Source organism: Neolamprologus brichardi, chromosome 2, assembly GCF_056152115.1.
Source record: "Neolamprologus brichardi isolate AB-2024 chromosome 2, ASM5615211v1, whole genome shotgun sequence".
In the NCBI taxonomy this organism is placed as follows: domain Eukaryota; kingdom Metazoa; phylum Chordata; class Actinopteri; order Cichliformes; family Cichlidae; genus Neolamprologus; species Neolamprologus brichardi.
In genome coordinates, this window is record NC_142105.1 from 25,714,513 (window position 1) to 25,741,475 (window position 26,963).

The window sequence follows — 26,963 nt, forward strand, 5'->3', positions numbered from 1 at the left end:
CTTCCAGTCCCTCTTCGCTCTCATCAGCTGCTCGCTCTAATTAGATGAGGGTGATTTCAATAAAGTTACCGTCGTCCTCACTCCATTAGTTATATTAACACTCGGATTCCTGCCCCGGAGTTGTCTGTCTATCCTCCGCCTTTCACCGAGGGGGGGGGCAGTCCTCCTCTTTTCATGGATCTGTGTAACCTAGTTACTGAGGGCCCAGCAGGGAAGGCCAATCAATTAATGAACAAAGGAGACCGCTCACTGAGTAGCAGCGCAAGTCTGGGACTATAAACAGGGCGCTCCCAAAACATGGTCACTGTCAGTTCAGCGCTCAACTGATGGATGTTGTTTTGCTTTGTTGCTTTGCGCGTGTGTAAGTGCGCGTCTGAGAGGACTATTTCAGAGCAGTCCAAAGCAAATGGATACTGTTATCTGTTTGAACACACTGCCAGCCAGACAAAACTCTGCTGTCTATTATTGAGAATGAGAAGTGAAAGAAGGGGAAGAATTTGGAATATTTTTGTTTTTTTGGTCAGGAAAACCCGGAATGCCTTCATCGCCATTATGTTTCACCGTATTTGAGATGTGCATAAATGGACGTTGAGCACAAAGCTAACAAATTCTGGGCAAAGGTTAAAAATCCATATTTAGGAGTTCTCCCCCTGGCAACCTTGTGAGCACTGGCAGGTCATCCACCTGTGCTCACAATCTTTCACCACTTTCTCATCCTTCCCCTTTTCTCAATACCTCTTTTCATCCTAATAAGTCCTCCTTTTTTCACCGCAGCTCACCCTTTAAAAAAAAAAAACATCCCTGAGGTCCACCCCTCTTTCTATTCTTTCTTCTCTCCAGCCTCGCAGTCTCTCTGTCATCCCTTTTTTGTTAAATCTGGCTGTTCGTCCCCAGTGTTCCCCTCCCTGGAGTTTCCAGCTCTGTCTTCCTGTGTGTGAGATCAGTGAACAGGCTGTTGTAACAAGCTGCTGAATAATGTAAGCACAGGGCTATAGGCCAGAGTTTCATTTAACCCTTTGATCTCTGATCACACAGTGGCTGAGGTGGACACATCGTAAATGACAGCTCGACAGCAGGGAAAAGCATCCTGGAGGCCGTTTTGCTTCTGTCTTCCTTCAGCCCTTAACTGAAGGCTAAAGTTTCCCCATCCGGGTTTCATTGGCAGTGTCTTTGTAAGCAGAAACACAGTGAGCGTCCTTAGACTTTTGTTATCTTAACATTGATGTATAATTAAAGGGTTAGAAAAGGCAATGCTGAATAATTGATATTGGAGCAAAGATGTCGTGGCATCCTGAACCTCATTGTGCTCAGTATTTTAACTTGCAGTGCAGATAAAAGATTTACCAGTTTGCTTTCTGGTCATCTACTTCAGTTAGCAGTGTTTCATTGTGGTCAATGCTACACTGTGACTGAGGAGCTACATATATATATATATATATATAAAATATATATATATATATATATATATATATATATATATATATATATATATATATATATATATATATATATATATATATATATATATATATTTTTTTTTTTTTTTTTTTTTTTTTTCCTTTCATTCAGCTTAAATTTGTTCATTTGTACATTTAAGAGACAGATTGACAACCTACTCCAGGTGTACCCTGCCTCTCGACCTATGACAGCTGAATGCATGGCTGGCTGTAGATGGATGGATGTACTTTTAGGCTTCAAAACAAGGCCACAGAGTGAAAAGTAAAGCATTACCAATTTTTATCAATCAGCTGACCAAGTCATACGTTTCTAATTCAGAAAGAGAAAGTATTAAGAACATATGGTCACGTTAACCCTTTGTAATCAATACGATTCCTCTCACCTTAAGTGCTGCTACTTCGCTTTTGAGCACCATATCTTGAAGCTTGGGTGTATTGATCTGCCCAGCTGATTGGACGTTTTCCTTTAGGAGCTATAGGATAGCAGTGGGACTACAAGTGGATGGATCAGCTTACTCCTTCTTACCCCCACTTCCGTCGCCACACCTGCCACAGCTAGCAAGAACACACGCAAACGGCCCATCTGCGCGTGCAAATCCTCGCGTGTCAGTGCAAGAGGCTGCTTGTGTGCTCAGGAGAGCACACGGCTGAGAGGCGTATTAAATGAGAAATGTGTTACATAGGGTTTATGGTGGCGGCGTGTGCTTGAACCGCATTGACTTGAGCAGCTGCTGGGCCTTATTATGGATCCGTGGCAGGAGACAGATTTTAGATTTTTACAGGGCTAACACACTATGTGACAGTCTGCTTTTCCGATTGAGTGCTAGAACCCATAACCCACTGCCGATTAACATCCACGCACTCATGCGGAAACGTGCACCACTTTTACACCCATAAACAACAACAGCGATATACACTCCATTAAACTGTCAAACAGTAGATATGCATGTCTATATAGGATGCTGTTTAATCCACAGGTCTGGCAGTGTCTCTCTTCCCACTTACATGCGTCTACTTTTCTCTGATTCTCTCTTCTTTTATCTAACAGATGCAAAAATATAGTTTGGATTTTTAAAGGTGTTCTGGGATTGACCTCGTGCGTAGCCTCAAGCCTCCCCCTTTTGTAAACCGATATACCTCGTGTGTGCGTGCGCGTGCAGGCGTGGTGTCACAGTCGGATACACAGCAGCTGTGGAGGAGGCAGTGAAGAGGGGAAATGGGAATAGCCAGCACAGTAGACAGAGCCCAGATAGACCTGTCAGCTCTGTGACACCCACACATGGCTCAAGCTCTCCTCCGGGATGAGACCAGAGCAAGGGAAAGGAAGCGTGACAGGGTGCAGGTAGAGCCGTAAAGCCACGGCAGAGGTGTGGCAAGCGCTGCGTAAATTCTTGCTCCCTTTTGTTCACACAGATCAACAGATTCCCAAAAATAAGAACTCCACTGAGTGCTAAATATTTTTAGCTTAAGTCTGCAGTCAGCGGTTACAAGCTAATGTTGGGACTGCACATATAGCCGTGATCAGTAAGTTGCACAGCTACCGCAAGTTTTGAAGTCCTGCAACTAATTCTGCATTGCACGGAGGTCTGGAAGCTGGCTTAGCCACTTTAATAGAATAACATAGCTGTGTTAAAGCCACTCCTGTGTAGCTGTTGGCCTGTGTTTGGGATTTATGTCTTGCTGAAATCAAAACCTTCTCTTTATAGTTTCATAACAGACATCCCATAGTTCGTTTTTTTTTTCTTTCTTCTTTCGTTGTTGAATTTATTTTACCCTTTACCAAATTATGCTGCAAGGAAGCCCCTCCAAGCATGATTCTGCAGGGACCAGGCTTTGTGGTGAAAGGATGAGTTATGATGACATCACACTGTTTGGTTTACACCAAACATAGCATTTAGTGTGATAGAAGGGGGAAAAAAGCAAAGCTCCCTTTTCTCCTTATTCCAAAAACTATTTCAGCTTTGTTCCAAATTCTCCCACATGCCTTCTGGCAAACACTAGCTGAGATGGCATCAGTTTTTTTAACAGTGATTTCTCTCTTTTTCAGTCTACCAGAAAACTAGCTGGTAAATCATCCGGGCAACTGTACATCGTCTCTCATCTCTCAGCCATCGAGGCTTGTAGGTTCTTCAAAGTTGCTGCAGACCTCTCGCTTGGCTTCAAAGTAGTGTCCTCCAATGCGGAGATGCTCAGTTTTTGAAGATGGTCATGAATTAAAGTTTTTCAATCACTGGATGGCTTATATAGACATGTTTAGTATTTCCACTGCTGCTTACCATTTAGTATGTAACACTGCCTGGATTTTTTCTCCCCGGTCCAAAACATGTAACGATTGTGAGAGCTTTTACGTTAATATTGACATATGGAGCTAATGCAAAAAAAAAAAAGGTCGTGGAATTGCATTCAAATGAACTGCTCACATTTGGTCCTTTTTTCTTCTTCTTTCAATTAAGAAAACAGCAGAGACACTCGTGGGGGCTCGTTGCTGCCACGTTGGAAAAGCTGGAAGTATCGCTGAGCTTGACTGCGGTCGTGTTTTTTCAAACCGCGGCTGTGGAAGAAAGAATTAGAGAGAGAGAGAGGAGAGAAAAAAAAAGTCTCAGGCTCAGTTTCAAGCAACACATAGGATTTGTAATAAGATTCACGACTTGGCCTACAATCGGGTGTGTAGTTATTGTTTCTGCGATAAGCCAATCACGAGGCTGAGTGTTTCTCTGCAGTTGGATGTGTCAAGTGTGCGCTGTTTGTTTATGTAAAACATACTGTAGACAAATTTCCACTTCCCTCCATTTATCTGCTGTTCTTGATTGTGCGCTGAAAGCAAGCTGATGATTATGAGTGTGTTTTCTTATGGGGGTGTGGGTGGGATCATATCTGTTTGATCTCGCAGGCAAAAATATGGGCAGCACAACAGAATCTCATCTCTTGTGTCAGCTATTCTTCCGCGCTGCGATATTCTCATGGGAACGCGTTTCTGCTGCGCGAATCACAGACAGATCAGTGCGGGCCGGTTCTTATCTGGACATGAAAGACGGGAAGATGGAAGAGGGAAGGTGTAAAAGTGAGGGAGAGGAAAGGAGACGAGAGAGAGAGGAAGAGCTCCCCTGGGAATCATAATACCTGAAATTCACTGGCCCAGGATTTGGGTGGGAGGGCGGGGGCTCTTGAATCTAGCCCATCATCATTTCATAAGCAGGTATTTTACTTGCCCCCCCTTTTTTTTTGCAGGCCGGGATGCAAGCTCACCTCGGCTGCGTTCCCTCTGTTTCCCCTCAGATTGAGCAGATTAGACGGTTATATTGTTTATCCGAGTGCCACGACTCGTGTAACAGCCTGCCTGGGGATTTTGTTATTAGTTTGATCGCTTTCTTTTCTATGCGTCTGCGGCCATCATGCGCGTTGTTGCCGTTTGATAGCATCTCTGGTTCATGTCAGGTCAGCAGATCTGTTATTGCTGTTCTGCTGCAGGTGGGGAGGTCCTAATAAAACCGTTGTGCTTCAGTCAGACATTCTGCGGGGCGCTACGTAGGGTTTTCTCAGCTGAATGGGCATTTGATCAGCAGACCCTGCAGCATCAAACCACGCTGACACTTAAGTGCTGTTGTCTCTACGTTCCCCTTCCACTCAGGAACCCCCGACTCCCACACTCACATTCACGGAGACGTGCGTTATTCACAAAAAGTGCGACTTTCACCTCTGAGTGATGTGTATTGTCTGCATAAAGAGAGACCCGTCAGGGATCTTCAGTCCCCGATGGAGACATCAGGCTGCCCGCCATGCTCTCTTGTCCTTCACTAGCATCCTGAGATGACAGTGGATAAACAATGGGAACAAACAGGCACTCCCACCAGCATTGATCTGGCTGGCTCACCCCTCCCTGCTTTCACCAACAACGCCACATTGATTCCACCTACACTCAATTTATATGAAAGCCCCCCCCGCCCCCTCCCAGCCCACCTCCCTTTTCTACCAGGACTGACAAAAATGATAAATGACCAACCCCTTCCTCCCTCTTCCCCCACCTCCCTCTGCCTCACGTTGGCTGTCCGAGGCTCTACAAGCCTATTTTCTACCCTCAGAAATCCAATAGAGTGTGCTTGCCTTTTTTCCCCCTTTCTCTGAAGTGTAGTTTTTGCCGGTGTGCGGGTTGTTCACCACCTTTGCAGTAATTTCCACACATAAACATGTCACTGGGTATAATTTCAACCCTGCAGGACGCCCATATCCGTGATGTCAGAGCATCAAGGAAGACAAATGAAGGAAATTAATATGCATTTTCAACGGCAGACGCCGTAGGATCGCTTTACCCTGCGGCTAATGCCTCTGTTAGTCTGCTGTGTCAGTTAAAGAAGTAATCATATGCACAGTTTCCAAAATGATGTCAATTATTTTCTTCTCTTTGGCTTAATCAGACCGTCGTCTCATTATGTAATTATTATCTGGTTAATTTGTCCCCTGTGTAAATCGCACGATCGAGTTTGCGGTTCGACTGTCCATCTTAATACACGTTCAGCTTTTTGTACATATTCTTTTTCTGATCCAGTGTCCCCCTATGCCTGTAAATGGGACACGGAGCGTCTATAAATAGATATACTGTGGCACCGAGCTGCTGGTAGTTATCAACAGGAGTGGAGTTTTGAGTGTGTGCGCGTGTGTGTACTGCTTTTCACATGTTCCGTGGAAGTGATCGAGGCCATTGATGAGGATGCCGGTTCCACTCTCGGCCCCTCCATCCTGCTGCCCAGGGGTGCAATACCATTTCACATCTCACTTAGACCCTTCCCTAATGATCCTTCTCCGCTCAGCCACAGTTTTCCCATGGCTCCCAACTCCGCACGGCTTTTCCCACTGTGAGGTGATCCATTTTACACTTCCCTCTGCTCTCAGATCCCCACTGGAAAACTAAAGGAAGGTGGCAGCCAGGTTTGTGAGCCTCCAAGATGAAAATGACTCACGAGTGCCATGTATAATTTATTCCCTGCTCCTCCTGTTTCTTATTCATTTCGGTCTTAATCATTCTCACATATTATAAATGTGTAATCATGCCATTATGCCAACGCCTGCTTAGGTTGTCTCCCTTGACGATGATGTGTGTGTTGATGGGATCTGACGTGATCTCTTAAATATAGAAGTCTGAGGGCAGGGTTACCGTCTTCCCATTCTCTCGATAATTGCTCCTAGGTAAAGATTCCACTACCTCGTGCGCATTTGAAGATAATTCCCTCTTTGTCCCGTTACTATGTCAAAGCATTGCAATCATTTCAATTATGACAGCGCTGGGATCGAGGTCATCGAGTGGGGCCTTGAGAAGTAATTGGAAGGGCATGGGCGAACCGAGGAAAGGCATTTTTCTTCTGCGAAATTGCCTCAGTCTTGGGGACAGTAAATTGAGGTGCTGAAAAATGATGTGATAATTCAGCCACATGGTTTGGTAAGGGGAAATTGTCTGAAAGGCACTTTCTGGAGAATTAGAAGGCAAAACTACATTTCCCTCCCGAGTCCTCTGTCCTTCACGCAGTGGCATGAAATGAATTGATGAGACGGAGGGAGAGGGAAGTGTCGGTGTAAATGTTTGCTGCTAAAATGAAGCTGCCTGCTCGCGCATTCAGATTGGCTGAAGGGTGAGAGGCGGTAGCCCGAGCGAGGATACGGTACTCCGCTCCACACTATTTCACGGCCTAAGCCTTTAATCGCAGCAGCTACAATGAATGCATAAAATGGAATTCAAATTTCAGATTGATTGATTTTATATTGATGAATGCCAAGGCTGGCTTAAGGGGAAAAAGAACTGTGACTGTGGCTTTTTTTTAAACGTAACCTCTTTAAGAAGGCGAGTCCTTGCTGCTCTCATGTGCCCGTTTGTTGCTTTTAGATGTGCTTCAAAAGAAATATGAAAAATTCTTGCTTTTTGAAGTTTAATCTCTCTCAAGAAAGGGTAGGAGGCAGAATGCAAATGTGGAAATTTGCTCCGGCTTTGCTATTTACTGCTTGAGACTTGGGCATCTTGTAGCCGCGGACAGTCAGCATTTCGAAAATGTCAGGCTTTTGAGTGAGCCTTCTGAGCGAGCGTCGTGCACATCTCTGTTCTCAAATCAAAAACATGGCTGCCATCCCGGCCTCCCTCCCAATATACTGTCAAAACTTCCCCATAGTGGCTCTATTGTGTCTCATTTCTTAATCCCTTCAAGGCATCTCACACAGTAACAGAGCTGCCATAAGCACATTTGGTGCTGTTTGCAGATTAACAGGATTACAGATTATGGATTACACTAGCGTCATTCTTACCCATTTAACCTTGACGCATGCCCCCCTGAAAAATTTCAGGCCTTTGCAAACACAAGACCAAGTTCAGTGTTAGTGTTTGAACGGGACTGAATGCAAACAAGCCTATCTACTATTGGAGTGTCTTGTGTGTGTTTGCGTGTGTGGTCACACCAGCAGCCCTTCGATGAGGGTCCTATGGATTAGCGCCCTCACTGTTTTTCCTTCGGCACAGCTTCCATGCCTCTGAACGCAACCCAACTCCAGCGTTTCCATGGGAAACGTGCAGTTGCCAAGTCCTGTGGCGATTGAGCGCTGAGGGTCATCGTTTATTTCTGTCTGACAGGAGCAAAGGGGGCAGATTGGAGAGGGGACAGCAGGGGGGAAGAAGAGGGGGAACTGTTGGGTCCTGAGGGGATGTGGAGGGCCTAAATCTCCTTTAAAAGTTTATTTGTCCAAGGGATCGCCTACGGCGGAGTCTGACACTGGTTTGTTGGTGTTAATGTACCGACTGTCCTCGCAAATCCCTCAGACACTTAGTCGTATTCACACTTTAAAAGAAGTGCAGCAGCAGTGTCGGGGAGGGAGGGGGGGGGCAAAAAAAGCGGGGGGGAGACGTGTGAAGCCACATATGGTCGACCGTAGCGTTGTTTATCCAGAGAGTTGTTACAGCTGAGGACTAGCCTCCATCCCCCTGCTCCTCTTTGTCTCTCATTAATCTAGCACTATGGCTCTGGCTTGTTTCCAGCGATGTAGAGCGAGCAGGTTTAAGTGACCACCCACCCTGAGGAAAAGCATCAGTCTGCCCCCGGTGTCACCTGCTAGTGTTTCTGCCTACATTTCACTCTGTCGCCTCGTGTCTATCTGCCGCTCTAAAATAATGAGCAAAGTGCTTTAATTTTCGAAGCGTCGGGATTGATGGTTATACTTTGGGATGAATCTCTCGCTAATTTCTCTTGTCTTGTACGAATTGATCAACTTGTCCTTTCATTTGCTATTGTCTTTCATTTTTTCCTTTCTTACTACTCTGGTCTGCCACCTCTATTTAGGGAGGCTTTAGTCCACATGTGCAATTACAGAGTTCATATTTGGTCTGAGCTCTTTCCATCACCAAGAATGAAAAGGTTGGCTATGGGATCTGCGTTAGTCTCCTACTGCCTCTCCTTTATGCATGAGTTAGAACTCTGACTCTCTGGCAGACTAGAACACCGTGGTGTCTGTGAACCTTTTGGCTTCTCTTCACCTTACCAATATGTCTGCTGGCTATACCTCTCATCAGCTTCTGCAAAGCATGAAATATTCATGTCCCCCTTGCTTTCTCCCTCTGCATTTTTGAATCTATTATTTTGAAGAAAGGAGCACAGACACAATTCCAGCTCTATCTCGGCCTCTTCCAAGGTATACGTAGCACATTAGGTGAGATGGGCATGCAGACATTTTGAGATCCATTAGCCATTATTCGGTTTAGGTGCTTTATCTTCAGCCCCATCATGGTCTAATGTATTGTACTCTCTATTTAACGGGTCTGACCTCACTGCTTCGCACTCAAGGCCTTGAGATTTCCGTTTATTTGTGTCTGCTTCTCTCACTCCGCCTCTCAGACCTTCTCTTTCTCTCTGCCTTCTTCCTTTCTTCAACTGTAGCTCACTGCATCACAGTGTGAAGGTCAACATTGGGAGGCGGTCATCTCTACTGTGATTTGGGCAAGAAATGTGGTTTCCTGTGAGTCTGCTCAGTCTTTCCGCGCTGCCATTAGATCTGCTTCCAAGCCATGTTAACAGTGTCATTAAAGTCACAGCAGTGCTTATTGTCTCCCTGCAGACACGGCCAAAGATAGCATGTCTTCAGTCTGATTACACATTAACAGGAATTGACTTTAATATAGCTCTGATCGGGGCAGGCCACTATGGCTGGAAATGGAGAAAATATATACATCATTAGAAGGTTTATCAACTGGGGAGGAAACATTTTACTAATTGGCGTTCAACCAAACCGGTTAGGATTAATTTGTTGCTCTTTTTTGTTTCTTCTTGTTTTAAAAACAAATCTTTTGGCATTTGACTATTCGTCAGAACAAAAGAAATCTTTAGTGTCCGTGTTCTTAATAGACCACTATAAATGTATTACTTTGTTGTTAAATCTACATTGTTGTTTCTCTTATCACAAATATTCTTGTGTATTTCAATGTTTCTTCCTGCATATCTGCTGACATATGCTCACCGGCCAGTTCATTAGGTACACGCTGGACCCCCCTTTGCCTTTAAAACTGGAAGCACTCCTCAGAGATTTTGGTCCATATTGACATGACAGCATCACACAGCTGCTGCTGAATTGTCAGCTGCACGTCCGCGATATAAATCATGTAATGTAGATTCCTTCACATCCCAGAGGTGCTTTATTGGATTGACAATCTGGTGATTGTAGAGGTCATTTGAGTACAGTGAACTCATTGTCATGTTCAAGAAAGCAGTTTGAGATGATTTGAACTTTGTGAAATGGTGTCTTATCTTGCTTAAAGCAGCCATAAGTAGACTGCTTCACTACGCATAAAGGGATGGACATGGTTGGCAACAATACTGCCAAGAAAATAACCCCACACTTTTACTGCAATCAGCAGCCTGAACGAATACAAGGCATATATCCGTGCTTTTATGTTGTTTATGCCAAATTCTGACCCCACAATCTGAATGCTGCTGCAGAAATCAAGACTCATTTTTTTCTGCTCTTGTCTGATATGATTGATACCCGTTGTGGTCTTCTGCTGCTGTCGCCCATCTGCTTCAAGGTTGGATGTGTTGTGTATTCATCGATCTTCCTCTGCATACCTTTGTTGTAACAAGCAGTTATGTAAGTTGCTGTTCCCATCTTATCAGCTCACAGCAGCCTGGCCATTCTCCTCTGACCTCTGGCATCATGGCATTTTTCTCCCAGAGTGCTGCCACTCACTGGATGTATTCTCTGTAAACTCTAGCGATGGTTGTGCGGGAAATTCCCAGTAGATCAGCAGTTTCTGAAATACTCAGACCAGCCCATCTGGCACCAACAACCATACCACATTTAAAGTAACTTAAATCACCTTTCTTCTCCATTTCAATAGTAAGTTTGAACTTCAGCCGGTATTCGCAATCATGCCTCTATGCTGATGGAACCAAACAACCTAGAGCTAGCTGCTTATTTAGTTTAATGTCCAATAGTACATTAAGCTAAATAAGGTGAGCATATGCCAAAAGGCGAAACACAACATTTAAAAGGAGGAAAACTATAAACTTACTGTAATCTAAAACTAGGAACTCACTGTGGTGAGGTGAAAAGATACTACAACAGAGGACAAGGGGGGACAGCAAGTATATCTACACAGGAGGGTGATGGGGGGAGTGGAAACAGCTGCGGAGGATGAGACACCGTTAAACCAAATCACAGTGAACAAGACAAAGGAAGCAAAAGTAAAAATAAAGCACCAGGACCACAAACTCTCAAAGTAAAACAGGAACTGATGACTTAATGAGGAAAACATCGTACACGATACATGAATGAACTAGATGCAAGAGACTTGACACGGGAGGGAGGAAAAGAGAACTAGAATAATTTGCTAGGAGAAGGAATACAAGACATAATCTAAACCTCTCAATATATATCAAGTAAATAAACAAAACTAGAAAGTCCAAAAACTCAAATGCTGGGAAAACAAACCCATGACCATAAAACCATAACACCATCATCGTGATACAATTTTAAGATCAAGTGAATAAGGTTTGTTGATTAATATTCTGGTCCTCATTATTGGAGCCATGTAGATTTCTGAAGCAGCTTGACGCTGAGAAACCTAAAAAGAAAACTGTGCTTCTTTACAGTGGTAATAGTTGTCACCCCGGTCATGTCCTCTGCTTCACTGTTTCCATCAGGAGTCACTTCCTGTGGCTAATCATACTTTGATATGCTGTGGCACGAACCCTGGCTCCATAAGAAAGGAACAAACAAGGTACCCGGGGATCTTCAAGCAACCAGCTCTGTTGGTTTTTGTCTGCACCGCTGTGATATATTCTCTGAACACCCACTGTTTTTTTTCACGGCCTCTCTTTACATTAGTCTCTGCATCCCCATGAAGGGAGAAGTTGGACACGACTCAGAGAAAAAAGACGTGCGGTTTCTTCCACAGCTCTTGCAGGAGGCAGATTTAAGGCATCCTGTTAAGCTTAGCTGGAAGGATAGCCGGGGCAGAGACACTTGCCAGAGTGCTGACCTTGATTCTCATTAAAAGGACACCGGATGCACTTGATTTTCTCCACTTTGGAGTTCCGTTTGAGCCGAGCTCAGCGCGGCCACTTGTGTATTTTTGACGTTACTGCTTACTTGTAATTAAACCTAGGTTTATCGGGTTACCAATAAACCCTTTAATGGCATTATTACATCTACTTTATGTCCCCTTTGTGTCTTGCTGGCTTTCGTGGTCACTGTTTAATGTCTCCGGGTTGAGGGGTATGTGTCTCTAATGCAACATCTATGGTTTTTACACAGGGATGTGTGCACGCTGCAATAGCTCTCCCGCTTAATGGTCAGACCATTTTCCATGCAAAGGTAATGATGCTCCATCTCATTTCTCCACCAGGAGTCTTAATGGAGAAATGATGTTTTTGTAAGTGACTCGCTCACACATTCTCATGCTGGATGCTTTACTTTTCACACTTGGCTTGATGGAGGTTGCCTAAAGGGCTGGTATATTATGTTAGGTCTGCTGAGGGTATGGAAATGTATATAGAGTGTGATAAGGGATTTTCTCCAAGAGTAAAGGATCCTTTTGTTGCCAGGTCTGTCTGTCACTCCCATCCACTCCTCTGCTCTTGGATCGCTTCCCTTCCATCGGCTTGTTTTCCCTTTCTTCTCTCCGTCTTGGTTCCGATACTGTGCGGATTTGAGAGAAATAGAAGGCGAATGTCCCCATGGGTGATGGCTTCACTTGCACGCAGTCACACAATTCTGAGCTGAACTGGGAATTGGCTCACCCTGAAGCTTTGTCACTCAAATTCTGCCTATTGATTGTGTGGAGGCTGCGTGAGCGGGTGATTTGTGTGTGTGTGTGTGTCTGTGTGTGTTATGTTTGCACACACAGGGGTTAGGCGTGTGTGTGCGTGTGTGTAGGGGAAAACTGGCAGCTCTTACTTTGTGTAGGTGAATGCAAGGACTACTTTGGAGCGAACTTTTGGAGTGCTGGCACTGCCAGTATGCAACATCTCCCACACACGGCTAATCCCACTCAACAAAAGAACGTGATATGCTGTTTGTTCTATAGGAGCTGATGCTTGTGCTGTTAGATTTTAACGCTATTTCCTTCTGTCTTGCCGTTTTTCTAGGTCAGGAGATTTAATCCTGGGGGAATGCTGTTGAGATGACCTGCGTGGCCTTTGTTTCCTCAAGAGATTATTCTCCAATCAAAAGAGTGGAGCAAAATCGAGCCAGGACATGCTTGACAGGTTTACATGATGGACAGGTGATGGAGTCTTCCATCATCTTTCTCCACCAGTGACTCGGCCTGCCAGCTCTCCCCGCGAGGCATAAGTGTGTACCAGCAGTCCAAGGCCCCTTATTTGTTTGCCATGGTGACATAAGCAGTGCTGCAATATGAGGGAGAACCAAAACCGCCTCATTTCTTTCTCCAGTAGCTCCTGCAGCTGCTATCTTAATGCTTCTTGTATTTAGCTCCATAACAAGGCTGACCTTGCTCTGAGAATCCCCTGCTCGCTGTCCTCTATCCACACCGAGAGAGAGACTGTCCCCCAAGGTGTGCTGCTGAGCCGGCGCGGCAGAGCGGTGTGGCGTGAGACGATGCTGGGATGTGTGACCCGCCTCCGTCGGCAGGTCCGTCTCCTCCCCCTGCAGACCTCGCTGATACTTCTCTTCCTCTTCTGCACCGTCAGCGTCTTCATCTCAGCCTACTTCCTATATGGCGTCAAGCGGGAGCTGGAGCCGTCAGGAGGGGGTGTGTCCGGAGCCGAGGGAGCATCCGCCGACACCGATGACCCAAGGGTCACTCCATCCCGACTGCTGCCTTTGCGGCCTGTCTCAGGGGGCCCCGGGGCAGATCCCGGAGGGACAAGGACAGAACCTGTTGTCCTGGTGTTTGTGGAAAGCCAATATTCTCAACTGGGGCAGGAGATTGTGGCCATTTTGGAGTCTGGCCGATTCAGGTACCGGACTGAAATCTCTCCTGGCAAAGGGGACATGCCCACATTGACGGACAAAGAAAAGGGGCGTTTTACACTTGTTATTTATGAGAACATTCTCAAGTATGTCAACTTGGACGCCTGGAACCGAGAGCTGCTGGACAAATACTGTGTGGAATACGGAGTAGGCATCATTGGCTTCTTCAAGGTTAGGACAACACCACACTCCTTCTGCCTCCCCCTTTTTCTCCCCTCTCTCACTCACACCTTCTGCCCTGTCCATCTGGCTCCACCGTCTCTAAGGAGATGGGATTCACAGAGTTGGAAAGACCTGCCTGGTTCAATATCACTCTGTCCCACGGCAGTGTCTTCTGTCTCTCTTATGTTCTCTGTATCAATGTTTTTCTTTATTCTGCAATCTGGCCTTCTTCTCTTTTCTTCCTCACTGTCTTATTTCTCTGCTTTGTTTTAATCTAGATATGCATTCCCCAGCCTCCTTCTCCCTCTGTGTTTCTCTCATGCTCTCTCCTTTTTCCTCTATATCAGTAAATCCGTAGATGCTTATGTTTGCCCAAGGCCAGCTTTTTTTTCTTCTAAGGTGTTATGGTTTTAATCACCATTTCATGTACAGAATATTTAGAGATGTAGAAGAATGGGTGGTGGTACAGAAATTTTAGGCAGGTCATGGTTTCCTGGCGGAATTTACCAAAAGGAGAAAGAGAAAGCAACCAGTACACTTACACATCTGCATGATTGATGTCGTTGTCCCGTTTTGGCCTTTCCTTGATGGATATCAGCGAGTTTGTTACATACACATGAAGTCCACTACAGACGCAGATGCATTGCTTCTAATTAGACTCCAGCTGTACAACAGTGGACTTACATCTGCTCTGCATCTGTAATTAGCTTTGGCTACTTTTTTCATGTAGCCCTACAAAGTTTATTTGGATTATTTGTGATTTACAACTCTGTGTTGTTTACAGTTCAAACTCTACAGGGTTCACGTGACCGTGAACACGAGTAGCATGTCTCCAGAGTTTTGCACACTGTAGAATTTTCCGTATAGCAAACATGATGTGGTATGATTTTGGTCATGTGTAGTCTGTGCAGAATAAAATAGCTCTTTTTTTTTTTTAAACGAAATAAAATATTTCGACTGATATAGTGGCTGATATTAGCCATTTCCCAATATATCGATATTGTTTTCTCATATTAATAAAGACTCATAAATAACTACATAACTACATCTAACAACTGTTAGGGAAATCATAAAAATCCTGTGTATTAGTGAGGCTTCATCTCCTTCATAAAGCACGCCTGATATATGGAAAAGGAAATTGATGTTGCATGTGTGCTTGTTTATTTTTCTACATATTAGGTGCTGATAAGATAAAATACAAAGAAAAATAAATACAATTAGATAGTTAAGCATTGCAATAGTTGTTATCTACACTACAGCCTCGGGGTAATTTAACTCCAAATGATGCGGGGGAAAAGAAGCCAGAATGAACGAATGGTTAAAGAAAATTGGCTGATTTGTTTTTTTATTCGATTTTTAAAACGACTAAATATGATCACAGATGTAACGCATAGTTTGCACACATGAATGGAAAAAATGATGTGATGTGACACCACGCAGTTTGTGTTAGTGTCAACTTTTCTCGCTAACACCCACGCGCTGTTTTGTATTTCTAAGGAAGACTTAAGTTGTGCAACATAAAGTGACTGTAAGTAATCATATAGCAAATCAAGCGAATACACTTTTTGTCACGTGTAGTCTGCGGAGAATAAAACGCTCCTTTTCAATGAAATTCGAGCTCGACTGAAATGTTGGCCGAGTTTCTGCTCTGTCGGCATCGGCCACGAACACAACAGCAAACGGCTGATTGGAGCAGAGTCGGGCGGAGCGTAAACGAGTAATCCACGACACAAACAAGATTATATTTAAATGGTTTCCTTATGGTTTGTTAATAGGGACTCATAAATGACTGCACATACCAAACGTTAGGGAATTTATTTATATTTTGTGCATCTGAAAGAAAAAAAAATCTGACTTTTAAATCACCAAATATTTGTAATTTTGTCAATCTCAAAAATCTAATTGTCAGACAGGCTCTAAATGCAGTCTGCCCCACAGAGCAGGCCTAATTTGTAATTAGTATTTGTATGACTTTCTTCATATTAGTTTCTGATAAGATGTGATGAAAAGAAAAATCAATTAAATGACAAGGGTAATCACTTTATTTACATCTGCAGCCTCGAGGTAAATGAGTGTAACAAATGAACGTTTCTTTAGATATTATGACCATCATGTGGACGCTGCACAGTGTATATTAGTGTTAATGTTTCTAACACCCAAACACTGTGTTGAAATTCTAAGGAAGAGTTATGTTGAAGTGCAAGATGAAGTAAGAGAGAATCGGGGAGTGACAAGTTTTGGCGGGGAAATTTCATTAAGCCTTCGCTGAAGCCTCAGTCTCAGAGTCTTTGAGAACACAGCAGGAGGTTATTCATTTTGACTGCAATCTCAGGGCATAGCAGATTGAGCATAGCAGGTAGAAGCTGCCTCATGCCTTCACGTTTGAGCAGGCCTGACATTCCTTATTTCACACATGACTGGAGAAATTGGGGAATTATTTCCAATGCATTTCTGTCTTCATCACTCCAGTGTATGATGAATCTGTGTGATTTCTCTCTCGTCTCTGTCTCTCTGTGTTGATCAGGCCAATGAAAACAGCCTGCTCAGTGCACAGCTGAAAGGCTTCCCCCTCTTTCTTCACTCTAACCTGGGTCTGAAGGACTGCACGGTCAACCCCAAGTCCCCGCTTCTCTTTATCACTCGATCTGGGCAGCCGCTGCCAGGTCCTCTCCCCGGAGACGACTGGACCGTCTTTCAGTCCAACCACTCGACATACGAACCTGTGTTACTGGCCAAGACCCAATCAGCTGAGAGCGTCGCGTCGATGGGGCAGAATGCCGCTCTGTTGCCGTCAGTGGTGCAGGACCTGGGGCTTCACGACGGCATCCAGAGGGTCCTGTTCGGCAACAATCTGGCTTTCTGGCTGCACAAGCTGGTGTTTGTGGACGCTGTGGCCTTTTTGACGGGGAAGCGGCTCTCGCTTTCCCTGGAGCGCTACATCCTTGTGGATATAGATGACATCTTTGTGGGCAGAGAGGGTACTCGCATGAAGGTGCCTGACGTAAAGGTGAGTTTGTGTTTCAAAGTGCTAAAAAAAGAAAAACATCTTCTCAGAATAGAAACTGAACCCACTTATCTATTCATCAGCCGCTGGTTTTCAACAGCCCTTTGCTGGAAAATAAAAAATTGCCTCACACATAGCATGTTCTACCCTCTGCCAGTCATACAGAAACCCCTTCTTCTCGCTCCTCTACTCCTTTTGAATGCATTCGTCCCAGTAGGCTGCTCAAAGCTGACAGGCCCCACTGCTCACACTGTCACAGAAGCTCCACAGCAATGAATATTTCAGGGGCCCAGAGACATACAAAGAATGTTGAAAAGCTCCTTGCTTGCGTCCCCTCAGAGCAGAACAGGCTCGCCTCACATGTGGAGGCAGAGGGTATGAGAAAAAGTTACGGAAGAGGCATCAAGGCCCTCCTCGCTGGCAGCGCAGCAGCTAGCTTTTAGAGACGCATCACACCCTGACATGATGGAGAAATCTGAGCGAGAGAGAGGGGGGGGGTGTACACTGGGAGCCTCATCCAGCACGGAGATCAAATGAAACAAACACCCGAATCAGAGGAGAGCAAAATATCAAACAGAATGGAGGAGAGGAGCGAGGCAACTGGGAGTGGATGCTGGATGTTTACCGAAAGAAACTTTCAGAATAAAATATGCATGTGGGCACAAGACCGACCGGGTGTTCGCGCTTTCTCATTAATGCGCTCGTGCACCGGTTTCAGCGCATCGTGTACTGACTCACGCTCCTCTCCTCCTACTGTTTCAGGCCCTGCTGGAGACACAGAGGGAGCTGCGCACCCATGTGCCCAACTTCACCTTCAATCTGGGCTTCTCAGGGAAATTCTTTCACGCTGGTGAGATGCAACCCGACGAGAACTTTTTGCCAGTTAACTCACGCTGAGATAAACTAAAATAAATAAAACTTCAAGCTGGTGAAGTCGTGATTCATATTCTTTAATTTCGCTTCTCCTCTCCGTCCTCTCTGTCATGCCCTGACTTTGTCCATTTCCTGCTTCTCATTTCTCAAATGCTTCCTTCTAATATTTGAACTCTGTCTCTCCCTTTGCCTCGCTGACTTTCATTTCCTCTCCCTGTCATCACTGGCTCCATTTTACCTTTGCCTCTTCTTTGTCATCTCCCATTTTTATATCTTCAATTTCCTCATAACCCACCACCCCTCATTTTGGCGCTAACCCCGTTCATCTCCCTCCATCTCCCCCTCTTCCTTTCCCATGCGATTCTCTCTTATGTCCAGGATCTGATGAGGAGGACCTGGGAGACGACCTGCTGCTTTCCTATGTGAAGGATTTTTGGTGGTTTCCTCACATGTGGAGCCACATGCAGCCCCATCTATTTCATAACCAGTCCGTGCTGGCCGAGCAGATGTTGCTCAACAAGAAATTTGCCATGGTGAGTCAGCTTGGGGGTAAAGGTCACATCGCTGTTTTGAGTAAACACGGTGATCGGCCTTAACTTTTGCATATCCCGCTGTTTTGATTTAAATAGGCAGTCTCGGACGAGCTGGTGACGTTTTTGCAAGTAAAAGAACCAAAAACAATAAAGATTGAAGCTCACTTCAGTTAGCGGCACACGTGCCTCGAGCAGCTGTTTTGTCTGTAATACAAAAGGGCATCTTGGGCATCTGTGCCTGTAGCCAAAAAAAAAAGTCTTGCGTTGTTTTGATTAAGAATGCACAACTAGTGCAATTTTAATCAGATGTGAAGATTCGGACCTGCATGTCTTCTGTGCAAGAAGACGCTGTGGAAGTAGGCTTGCTGAGGCGTCGTTCGTCTCTTATCTAATATCTCGCTGTGGCTGCTCTTTCCTTCCTCACTGCTCGCTCGCTCAGTCCTCAGACAGAGACTCATAAAAATGATTGTTCCAAAAGAATGATTTCCATCTCCACTAACAATGTTAGCACGCGCGACGCATCTTCTATGACCCCTTTAACAGTTAAAAAACAAGTCTGAGATTTAACTGCACAGCAGCAACGGGAAATTATAGGTTTGGTAGAGCTCTTAAATGGTGTAATATGAGCAACAGAACAGCGAGGCCGTTATTAGTTGCATAAATTTGCACACGCTGCATTGTTTTCCTGTGAATTCCTTCTGCTTATACAGTCAGTGTGAATACAGCAAAGAAAACGCAGACTCCCTTTTCAAATTCAGACAATTCTCAATATCCCCAGAGTTCGACGGGTGTCGTTAAACCTCGCCTCGTTTTCTTTTTCATCCCCAGGAGCAGGGGATCCCCACTAACATGGGCTACGCGGTGGCTCCTCACCACTCGGGCGTTTACCCAGTGCACATACAGCTGTACGACGCCTGGAAGAAGGTGTGGGGCATCAAGGTGACCAGCACAGAAGAGTACCCGCATCTAAAGCCTGCTCGCTTCCGGCGAGGTTTCATCCATAGCGGCATCAGTGTAAGGCAACTTTTCATACACCCAGGCATTGGAAAAAGCCTCGTTATCTTCTTACCTCTGGCTTGTTAGCTTTCTCTCCACTTGGCTTCTCAACATCCATTACCTTCTGAGCCAATAATCCCTTTCAGGGGTCTCTTCTACCATTTACATATTTTATCACTCCCCCCTCCTCCTTCAGTTCTGTTATATTTATTCCTCTCTTATGACCAACTCTCTCTTTTCAACCTGTTCTTTTGCCCCTCATCTACTGCTCTCAGCGTGCCCGCTTTTCCTAGATGATAATTGTGATGACAGTGTTATTATTTTCCATCTTTGGAATCAGGAGTCCTGCAAAAGGCCGGTCCTGTTTGGTGTATTTCCTATCGAGTGCCAAATGATAATGTAGTCAAGTGAACCAGTCTTGCATGAGACACCTGTCTAGGTTGCGCTGTCTAGGAGGCCTCAGCAGCATAATGGAGACTGACATCCTTGGCAACAGCATAGCGAGTGTCTGCATACAGCAATCATTGAAATGTCAGCACTCCCTCCTCAAAAAAAAAAAAACCAGAAAGAAAAATACACTTGACTTTATTCAGCTTCGGATCCGAGTTGGTGCTGAAGAGAGCAAAATTAAAGATGAATAGAATACATTCAGGAGGTTTTAAAAGGTGGGTGGGTGAAGGGGGGGTCTTATCCATTTCTTTCCCAGGTTGACCTTCACTGCTGATAAGAAGCAGTGCAGCCTCAGTCCAGTTGCTTTGTAGTGCTGGCATTCAGTCAGCCTGTGTGGTCCCACAGTTCTGTTCCTGTCCTTGAGATAGAGCAGTCTGAATGGACAGTCTCCACTGCTTACTGATGATTGATATTCAGTTCCCCTGACACTCCAAACTGTAAACGCATTTCCATGAATTTCCATATAGACTCGGAGTGAATAAGAGGTTTGCTTTGGCTAGATGAGCTGCATAATATGAATGTTATTGGAAGCAAACAATGTGTGGGGTAACTGCTTGGAGTACTGACAGCTTCGCTCTGCTCTCAGCGGAGGGCTGATGGTGTGTATTTATTTGTGACAATGCACTTCTCATGATCTTTTTTTTTAACGTGAGTGTGTAACTTCATTCCCTTTTTGTTTCCTCGCTCTTGGTTTGGTGACTTTGTGTTTTTGTTCGTGTCGCAGGTGCTGCCCAGACAGACCTGTGGTCTTTTCACGCACACTATCTTCTACAAAGACTACCCGGGCAGTCCGAATGAGCTGGACAAGCTCATCAATGGTGGAGAGCTCTTCCTCACTGTTCTTCTGAACCCCGTGAGTCAATTACACATCCGCACAACACCTCGATAGTCTTGCGAGCTTGGAAAAAAACGTTTTACTGATGGTGTAAATTGAGATTTAAACGAGGGACGGGACAATGACTAGTCGGTGAGTCACACAGGGATGTCTGCATCGAGCACACTCTTTTTTTTTCTCACTCTGCTGCGAAAGCTTCTGTTGCTGGAGCCAAAACAGTGTTGAGAATTCGTTGTGTTTGTCAGCATGTTTTGTTTGAGATGATATAAATGGGTTAGTTTGGTCTGCAGATAATTTTTGCAAGGCTTTAATTTTAAAGTGAGACTTGTTTTTGTCACATAATTATAAAGTGTTGTTTCAACAGTTTTTTTTTTCTTTTTTTAAACTGCCACTTCCTCTTTTGCTCAAAACCTTTTCCCTCATACTGCGTATAATTAACTGTGATCCAGGAAAAGTTCATCTGAAGGTTTTAGTGGCTTATTGAGAACTGGGGCAGCATATTTAAAGTCTATTATACTGTATAGTGATAGTAATGAATGTCAGAGTCATTCATCTGTGATTAATCTGTTTATTTTTATTTTTATTTTTTTTAATAATGTAGTGCAAAAGTCTCGAGCCACCCCTCATTTCTTTATATTTTGCTAGGAAAATGCAGTAAAGCATAAATGGAAAATAGTATCTGGGGCAAAACCACAGTTTGTACAATTTGAAAACATGCGGAGGTCAAATTTTAGACTGACCACATCAGGCAAAACATTCTTAGTCAAGCTCTGTTGTCATCTTTTTTTTTATGTAGTTTTCAGGAAAAGCTCTCCAGGCTTCTCGAAAGACATTCAAAGCTCATTTTTGGGTATTGGCTGTGTTTTGCTATGTCCTCTGTTAAGATGTTCCCACACTGTTTCAATAATATTGAGGTCTGGACCAATCCATGACTGATAGTGCTGCATTTTTCGTTTTGGTTTTTCTGAGCGTTTACTGCATTGGTCCATTCGTTTGCGTTTATTGTCGTGCTGAAAAGTGAAGCTGTTGCCAATCAGATGCTTTCTGGATGCTATCACATGGTGGATCCAATCCGTTGATACATTTCTGTGTTCATAGTTCACTTTTGAAAGAGCCCAGCCCCTCGAACCATGACAGAGTCTCCATTGTGTACGTACCTCCGTACGTCTCGAGAGTGATTTGAAATAAAAAAAAAATTAATGTTTCAGTTCATCACCCTGTAAGACCTTTTGTCACCTTTTTTCAGTTCAATTCTTGGGTAATTTTGCTTACCATTTTTGCTTACCACTTCTTCTTTTGTCTTTCAGTTATCTAGATGCCTTAAACTGTTTTGTTATGTTTTGGTTTTGGTTTTTCAAAGAGCACACTGTACACTGTGGTGAGGTATGCCGATAGCTCTTTGGAAATCACATTTGTGTTGCAAGAATACTATTTTACATCTGTAAAACTCTTTTATCTTGCACATGTTTGCACAAAGTAACAAAGTGCCTGAAGATGCACTTCAAAATTGCTAAGTTGCCTTATGTTATGTGTAGGCTCGACTGGTTCATCACTTGAGTTCGAGGCCTTTTTGTGCTTGAATGATTCATAGGTCAGTGTTCAGTGTCATTGATCTGAGAACATTCCTCTGATAATGGTAAGAAAAAGTGAAAGACCTTCATAAAACCTTGCAATGAAATCTGGCTACTTGGAAGCAAAATATTTTTCTAAAAGACAGGTGGCTCAAGACTTTTTCACAGTACTGTAGTATTGTTGGTAAAGTGTGTTCATAATAATGTACCAGAGTTAGGATTTGCTTTTGTTTGACATAGGCAGACATTTCTCACTTGAAAAGCTGGACTCACTAAATGTTTGTCATTTTCTGTTCATGAACTAATCAATTAATCAACTAATTGTTTTATTTCCTGTCAAATTCACATAATCACAGACAGTTACATAATGTACACAGTTTACCACGTTTCCAGTTCAGACCATATCTTGTTTGTCTTCTTCCCCTTTTATAACTCTCTCTCCACGTTTCCCTCTCCGTTCGCAGATCAGCATCTTCATGACCCATTTGTCCAACTATGGGAACGACCGCCTCGGCCTATACACCTTCAAAAGCCTGGTCATGTTCGTCAAAACATGGACCAACCTGAAAATGCAGACCCTGCCGCCTGTCCAGCTGGCTCAGAAGTACTTCAGCCTGTTCCCATCTGAGAGAGATCCCCTCTGGCAGGTGAAAAGAACATACTGAGTGTAATATTCCTTATTTTTTTATATTTTACTGAAACTCACGAAGGAGGGACGATTCCAGAACCTGCTCCAAGTCTGCGCACGTATTCTTAGAGCTATGAAAATGAGAAAAACAGCATATGTTCACAGTGGCAGCTATTGCATAGCTTAATGAGCAGGCTAGATACAATTACAGCCCATTACGGGGGTATCATCCTTGCTGTAATCAGTATACACCATATATCACCACCGCACAGGCCTATCGCAGTTGTTGAGATTTGCAACGCTGCAACGTGTAGTTAGATTTTCCCAAGTTAGGCCGTGTCATAAATCAAGCAAAGCCTGTGCGCAATACCTTAATGATGGCCACTTCACCATTTGGTTGCTCTCATATCTGTTAAAAATTTGTAACACTGGATGTTTTTTTCAATGTGTTTTCTGTTGGCTACAGGATCCTTGCGAGGACAAAAGGCACAAGGACATCTGGTCCAAAGAGAAAACATGTGACCGCTTCCCCAAACTGCTCGTCATTGGTCCTCAGAAGACAGGTGAGAAGCAGTACTTCAACACCCTCTACAGGACATAGCTAGAAGTGATTAAATGTGACGATTGCCATTGTTATTGTATCTTTATTTCAGACATATACAGAAAAAACGATATATACATGTTTGGCTTTACTCAGTACATTCAGCCATTCAGTTCAAAAGCAGAAGTTATCTTATGAGAGGTTGTCACCGTGGTTGACTGTAGATGTCTTTTAGATTACACTTAAATCTGCTTTCTAATTATATCGTTAGAGACTTCCTCTTTCTTCCTCTCACCATCTTCATCATGTCAGTGACACTTGCTGTGCTGTTCTTCACTCAGGGACAACAGCACTCTACCTGTTTCTTGGCATGCATCCTGATCTGACCAGTAACTACCCCAGCAAGGAGACTTTTGAGGAGATCCAGTTCTTCAATGGGCATAACTACCACAGAGGCATTGACTGGTATGTATTTTTACACTCGCCTCTTTTTTGTGCAGTGGTAAGTAACACTTCACGAGTCAGAAATATCCCCATAATATAATTAATGTTCACATTTTTTCACCCCACCCCCCCCTTGTCTGGTGTGATGCTGCAGCATCGAAGCAACTGACAGCAACTGTTCACAGTGCTCTTAATTTAACATCCCTCTTCGGCGTGTTGCCATATACGCCGGACTGTGAGTGGAAAAAGGCAGTTTTCACTTGTAATTATAGTCACAGTAGCTTCACAACTTTGCTGCACCTGCATCTGGAGTTACGTTCTCCCATATGTTTAGGTAGGAGCACAGGTTAGATCATTTGCAGTTAAATCAAAAGAAAAAAAACACAAAGTGGCAACGGCAGTTAGCAATTTATTTTCACTTTGTTAGTAAAAAGCAAAAAAAAAAAAAAAAAAAAGCAAACGACGCCACCTCACAACAACAAATCCACTCATTTGTGACATTGCCGAGAGCAAGACCAGCAACGCAATTAACACCCATTCATCTAAAAAAAGAGTCACTGTTTTGAGTTTCCTGCAGGTTTAATTGACTTCGAGCAGCATTAAAGTGAAGCTTCACGCACCACTGCAGACAATCTGAAAACAATCCAACACAAAATTTACTTGGCAGGCTGAAAATTTCTATGAGTGGGCTGCCCAAATATTAACATTGTATAACACTATAGAGTGTTAGATGTTTTTTTTGTACTCGGGGTGCCAAGCTGTTGTGCATGGTCAATCACCCACACAGTGAACAGAGAAATAATCCTTATCTGCAGGTTGCAAATTGGACCAGATCAACTCTGGCTGCTTGTAATGTTTTTTGCTGTGTTTTTGTGTGTTTTTTTATGCACTAGGTATATGGAATACTTCCCTCTGCCCTCCAATACTAGCTCAGACTACTACTTTGAGAAGAGTGCTAACTACTTTGACTCTGAGGTGGCAGCTCAGAGGGCTGCAGCTCTCCTACCCAAAGCCAAGATCATCACCATCCTCATCAGCCCAGCAGACAGAGCTTACTCGTGGTACCAGGTTGGTGACCTGCTACTCCACTAATCTCCAAACTTTTGAATAAACACTGTTGTATTATAGTTAGAGAATTATTTCATCCCAATTAAAAGACTCTCTTCACCTTTTGTGTCTGTATGCAGCACCAAAGAGCCCACGATGACCCAGTGGCATTGAAATATTCCTTCCACGACGTCATCACTGCAGGGCGTGATGCTCCTGTCAAACTACGGGTCCTCCAGAATCGCTGTCTGGTGCCAGGCTGGTATGCCATCCATCTGGAGCGCTGGCTTAATTTCTACCACTCCAGCCAGGTACCGAGGGGAGGGGTTCATGCTTTTTTAAGTGGGGGGGAAATGTGCAGATGCACCCAAAGTCATTATAACAAACTAAAACAATACTAGATGTGGAAAAAAAAAACTTTACCACTACTATGAAAAAATAAAGAAAACTACCTGAAAAGGTTTTGTGGACTTTGAACACTAACAAAAATAAAATAAGAATACAGAAGAATTGAATATTTCTGTCCTTCTATTATTTATTAATTTGGCAAAAATTTAAACTAAAACAAGCAAACACACTTAAACTAAACTGAAATAAAATCAAAGAATAAAAATGCTAAACTAATTACAGAGTATACAACTAATTTAATAGTTGAATTTAAATGAATTTAACACTCAGGTTGTATAAATGTAGGTATGGTAAATCACTTATGGTAAGGGTGGCTTGTTCTCTCTTTGGTGTTCCTCATAGTCAGTGTTTCAAATGCGGGTGACCTTGAAGAAAGAGAGCTGCTCTTTGGGGACACTCAACAGCAAAGTGAACACTTGTTGCTCAAAATCTCTAAGCTGCACAATGAGTCAGGATTACGTGTGAGCGTCATTACTGAACAAGAACGTCCATAAGAGTCAGCTCTGGTGGATTCTGGCTAACAAATCATTGTATTCAGACGTGGAGATCTGAAATATGATCATTTATAATAAATAATACTTTTAAAGCTTGACTAATATATTGGCCAATATGTTAGTCCTATTGAGAAATTAGAATTTAAAAAATAAAGAAGTGGCTGGAGGATCTCTCTTCAACCATGTTTATAGTGTTCGTGTTCATAGTTTGCTCACTAGAGGGAACTCCACAACTTCCCTGTCCGTAACATGTTTCCACACGCCAAACAACCAGCTGGTCCAAGCAGAGTCAGGCAGAGCGTAAAAAACAATTTCATGTGATGTTTAAATAAGATATGTTTTTTATTACATTGCCATATTATCCTAGTAAAGACTCATAATTAACTACGCATATCAAACTTTATGGAAATCTGTTTATGTGTCATATGAAAGGAAATATCGGCCAATAAATCTGATTCTTAAATGACTAAATAAACTGGTATCAGTCTTAAAAACTCCTTTATCAGCTCTGCTCATTATTAATTTGAGAGTGTCTTATAGCTTTCTGCATACCCAACTATCCTCTTCCTGTTCACATACTGTTTCCCAGGTGTTAGTTTTGGATGGACAGATGCTGAAAACCGAGCCTGCTTCAGTCATGGACAAAATCCAGAAGTTTCTTGGCCTCACTAACATTATCAACTACCACAAGATCTTAGCGTAAGTATCTTCATCCCAGTATGTTGCTTTCAGCTGCTAAGTTTACAAATGAACTTGCAGCTGCATTTATAGCTTTCCTGCCTTCAAATGTAAATACAAAGATGTGATTTGAGTCATTAGCTTATTAAAAAACCTTAGCCATCGACAGCTCCCGCTGGTAAAGAATAAAGACATTTAAAAAATCATTACATTAAAAAAAAATCGAAATCACTTGGCTTTTAAAAATGTGTTTGTCTCATGGTTAATTTGAAGGTTTGTCAGCTCAAAAAAAGATTTCTCCCACCCTCCTAAAATACATGCTGGAAGTTCTAAGTGTGAACATCACACTTCTTTAAGTTGCTTATTGGAATGGGATTATTTGTGGA

General features: G+C 43.5%; 1 protein-coding gene across 1 annotated transcript in view; it reads left to right on the top strand.

The window, feature by feature from the left end:
- The window catches only part of ndst1b (N-deacetylase/N-sulfotransferase (heparan glucosaminyl) 1b), a 47,773-nt gene that overhangs the window by 18,551 nt on the left and 2,259 nt on the right, over positions 1 to 26,963 (top strand). The window contains exons 2-13 of the mRNA XM_006781465.3: positions 13,067 to 14,084; positions 16,600 to 17,082; positions 17,842 to 17,929; positions 18,331 to 18,485; positions 19,314 to 19,499; positions 20,656 to 20,784; positions 22,802 to 22,984; positions 23,432 to 23,528; positions 23,848 to 23,971; positions 24,844 to 25,018; positions 25,138 to 25,308; positions 26,489 to 26,598. Coding sequence (XP_006781528.1) covers positions 13,539 to 14,084; positions 16,600 to 17,082; positions 17,842 to 17,929; positions 18,331 to 18,485; positions 19,314 to 19,499; positions 20,656 to 20,784; positions 22,802 to 22,984; positions 23,432 to 23,528; positions 23,848 to 23,971; positions 24,844 to 25,018; positions 25,138 to 25,308; positions 26,489 to 26,598 — 2,447 coding nt within the window. The 5' untranslated portion in view covers positions 13,067 to 13,538. The remainder of the gene's footprint in view (positions 1 to 13,066; positions 14,085 to 16,599; positions 17,083 to 17,841; positions 17,930 to 18,330; positions 18,486 to 19,313; positions 19,500 to 20,655; positions 20,785 to 22,801; positions 22,985 to 23,431; positions 23,529 to 23,847; positions 23,972 to 24,843; positions 25,019 to 25,137; positions 25,309 to 26,488; positions 26,599 to 26,963) is intronic.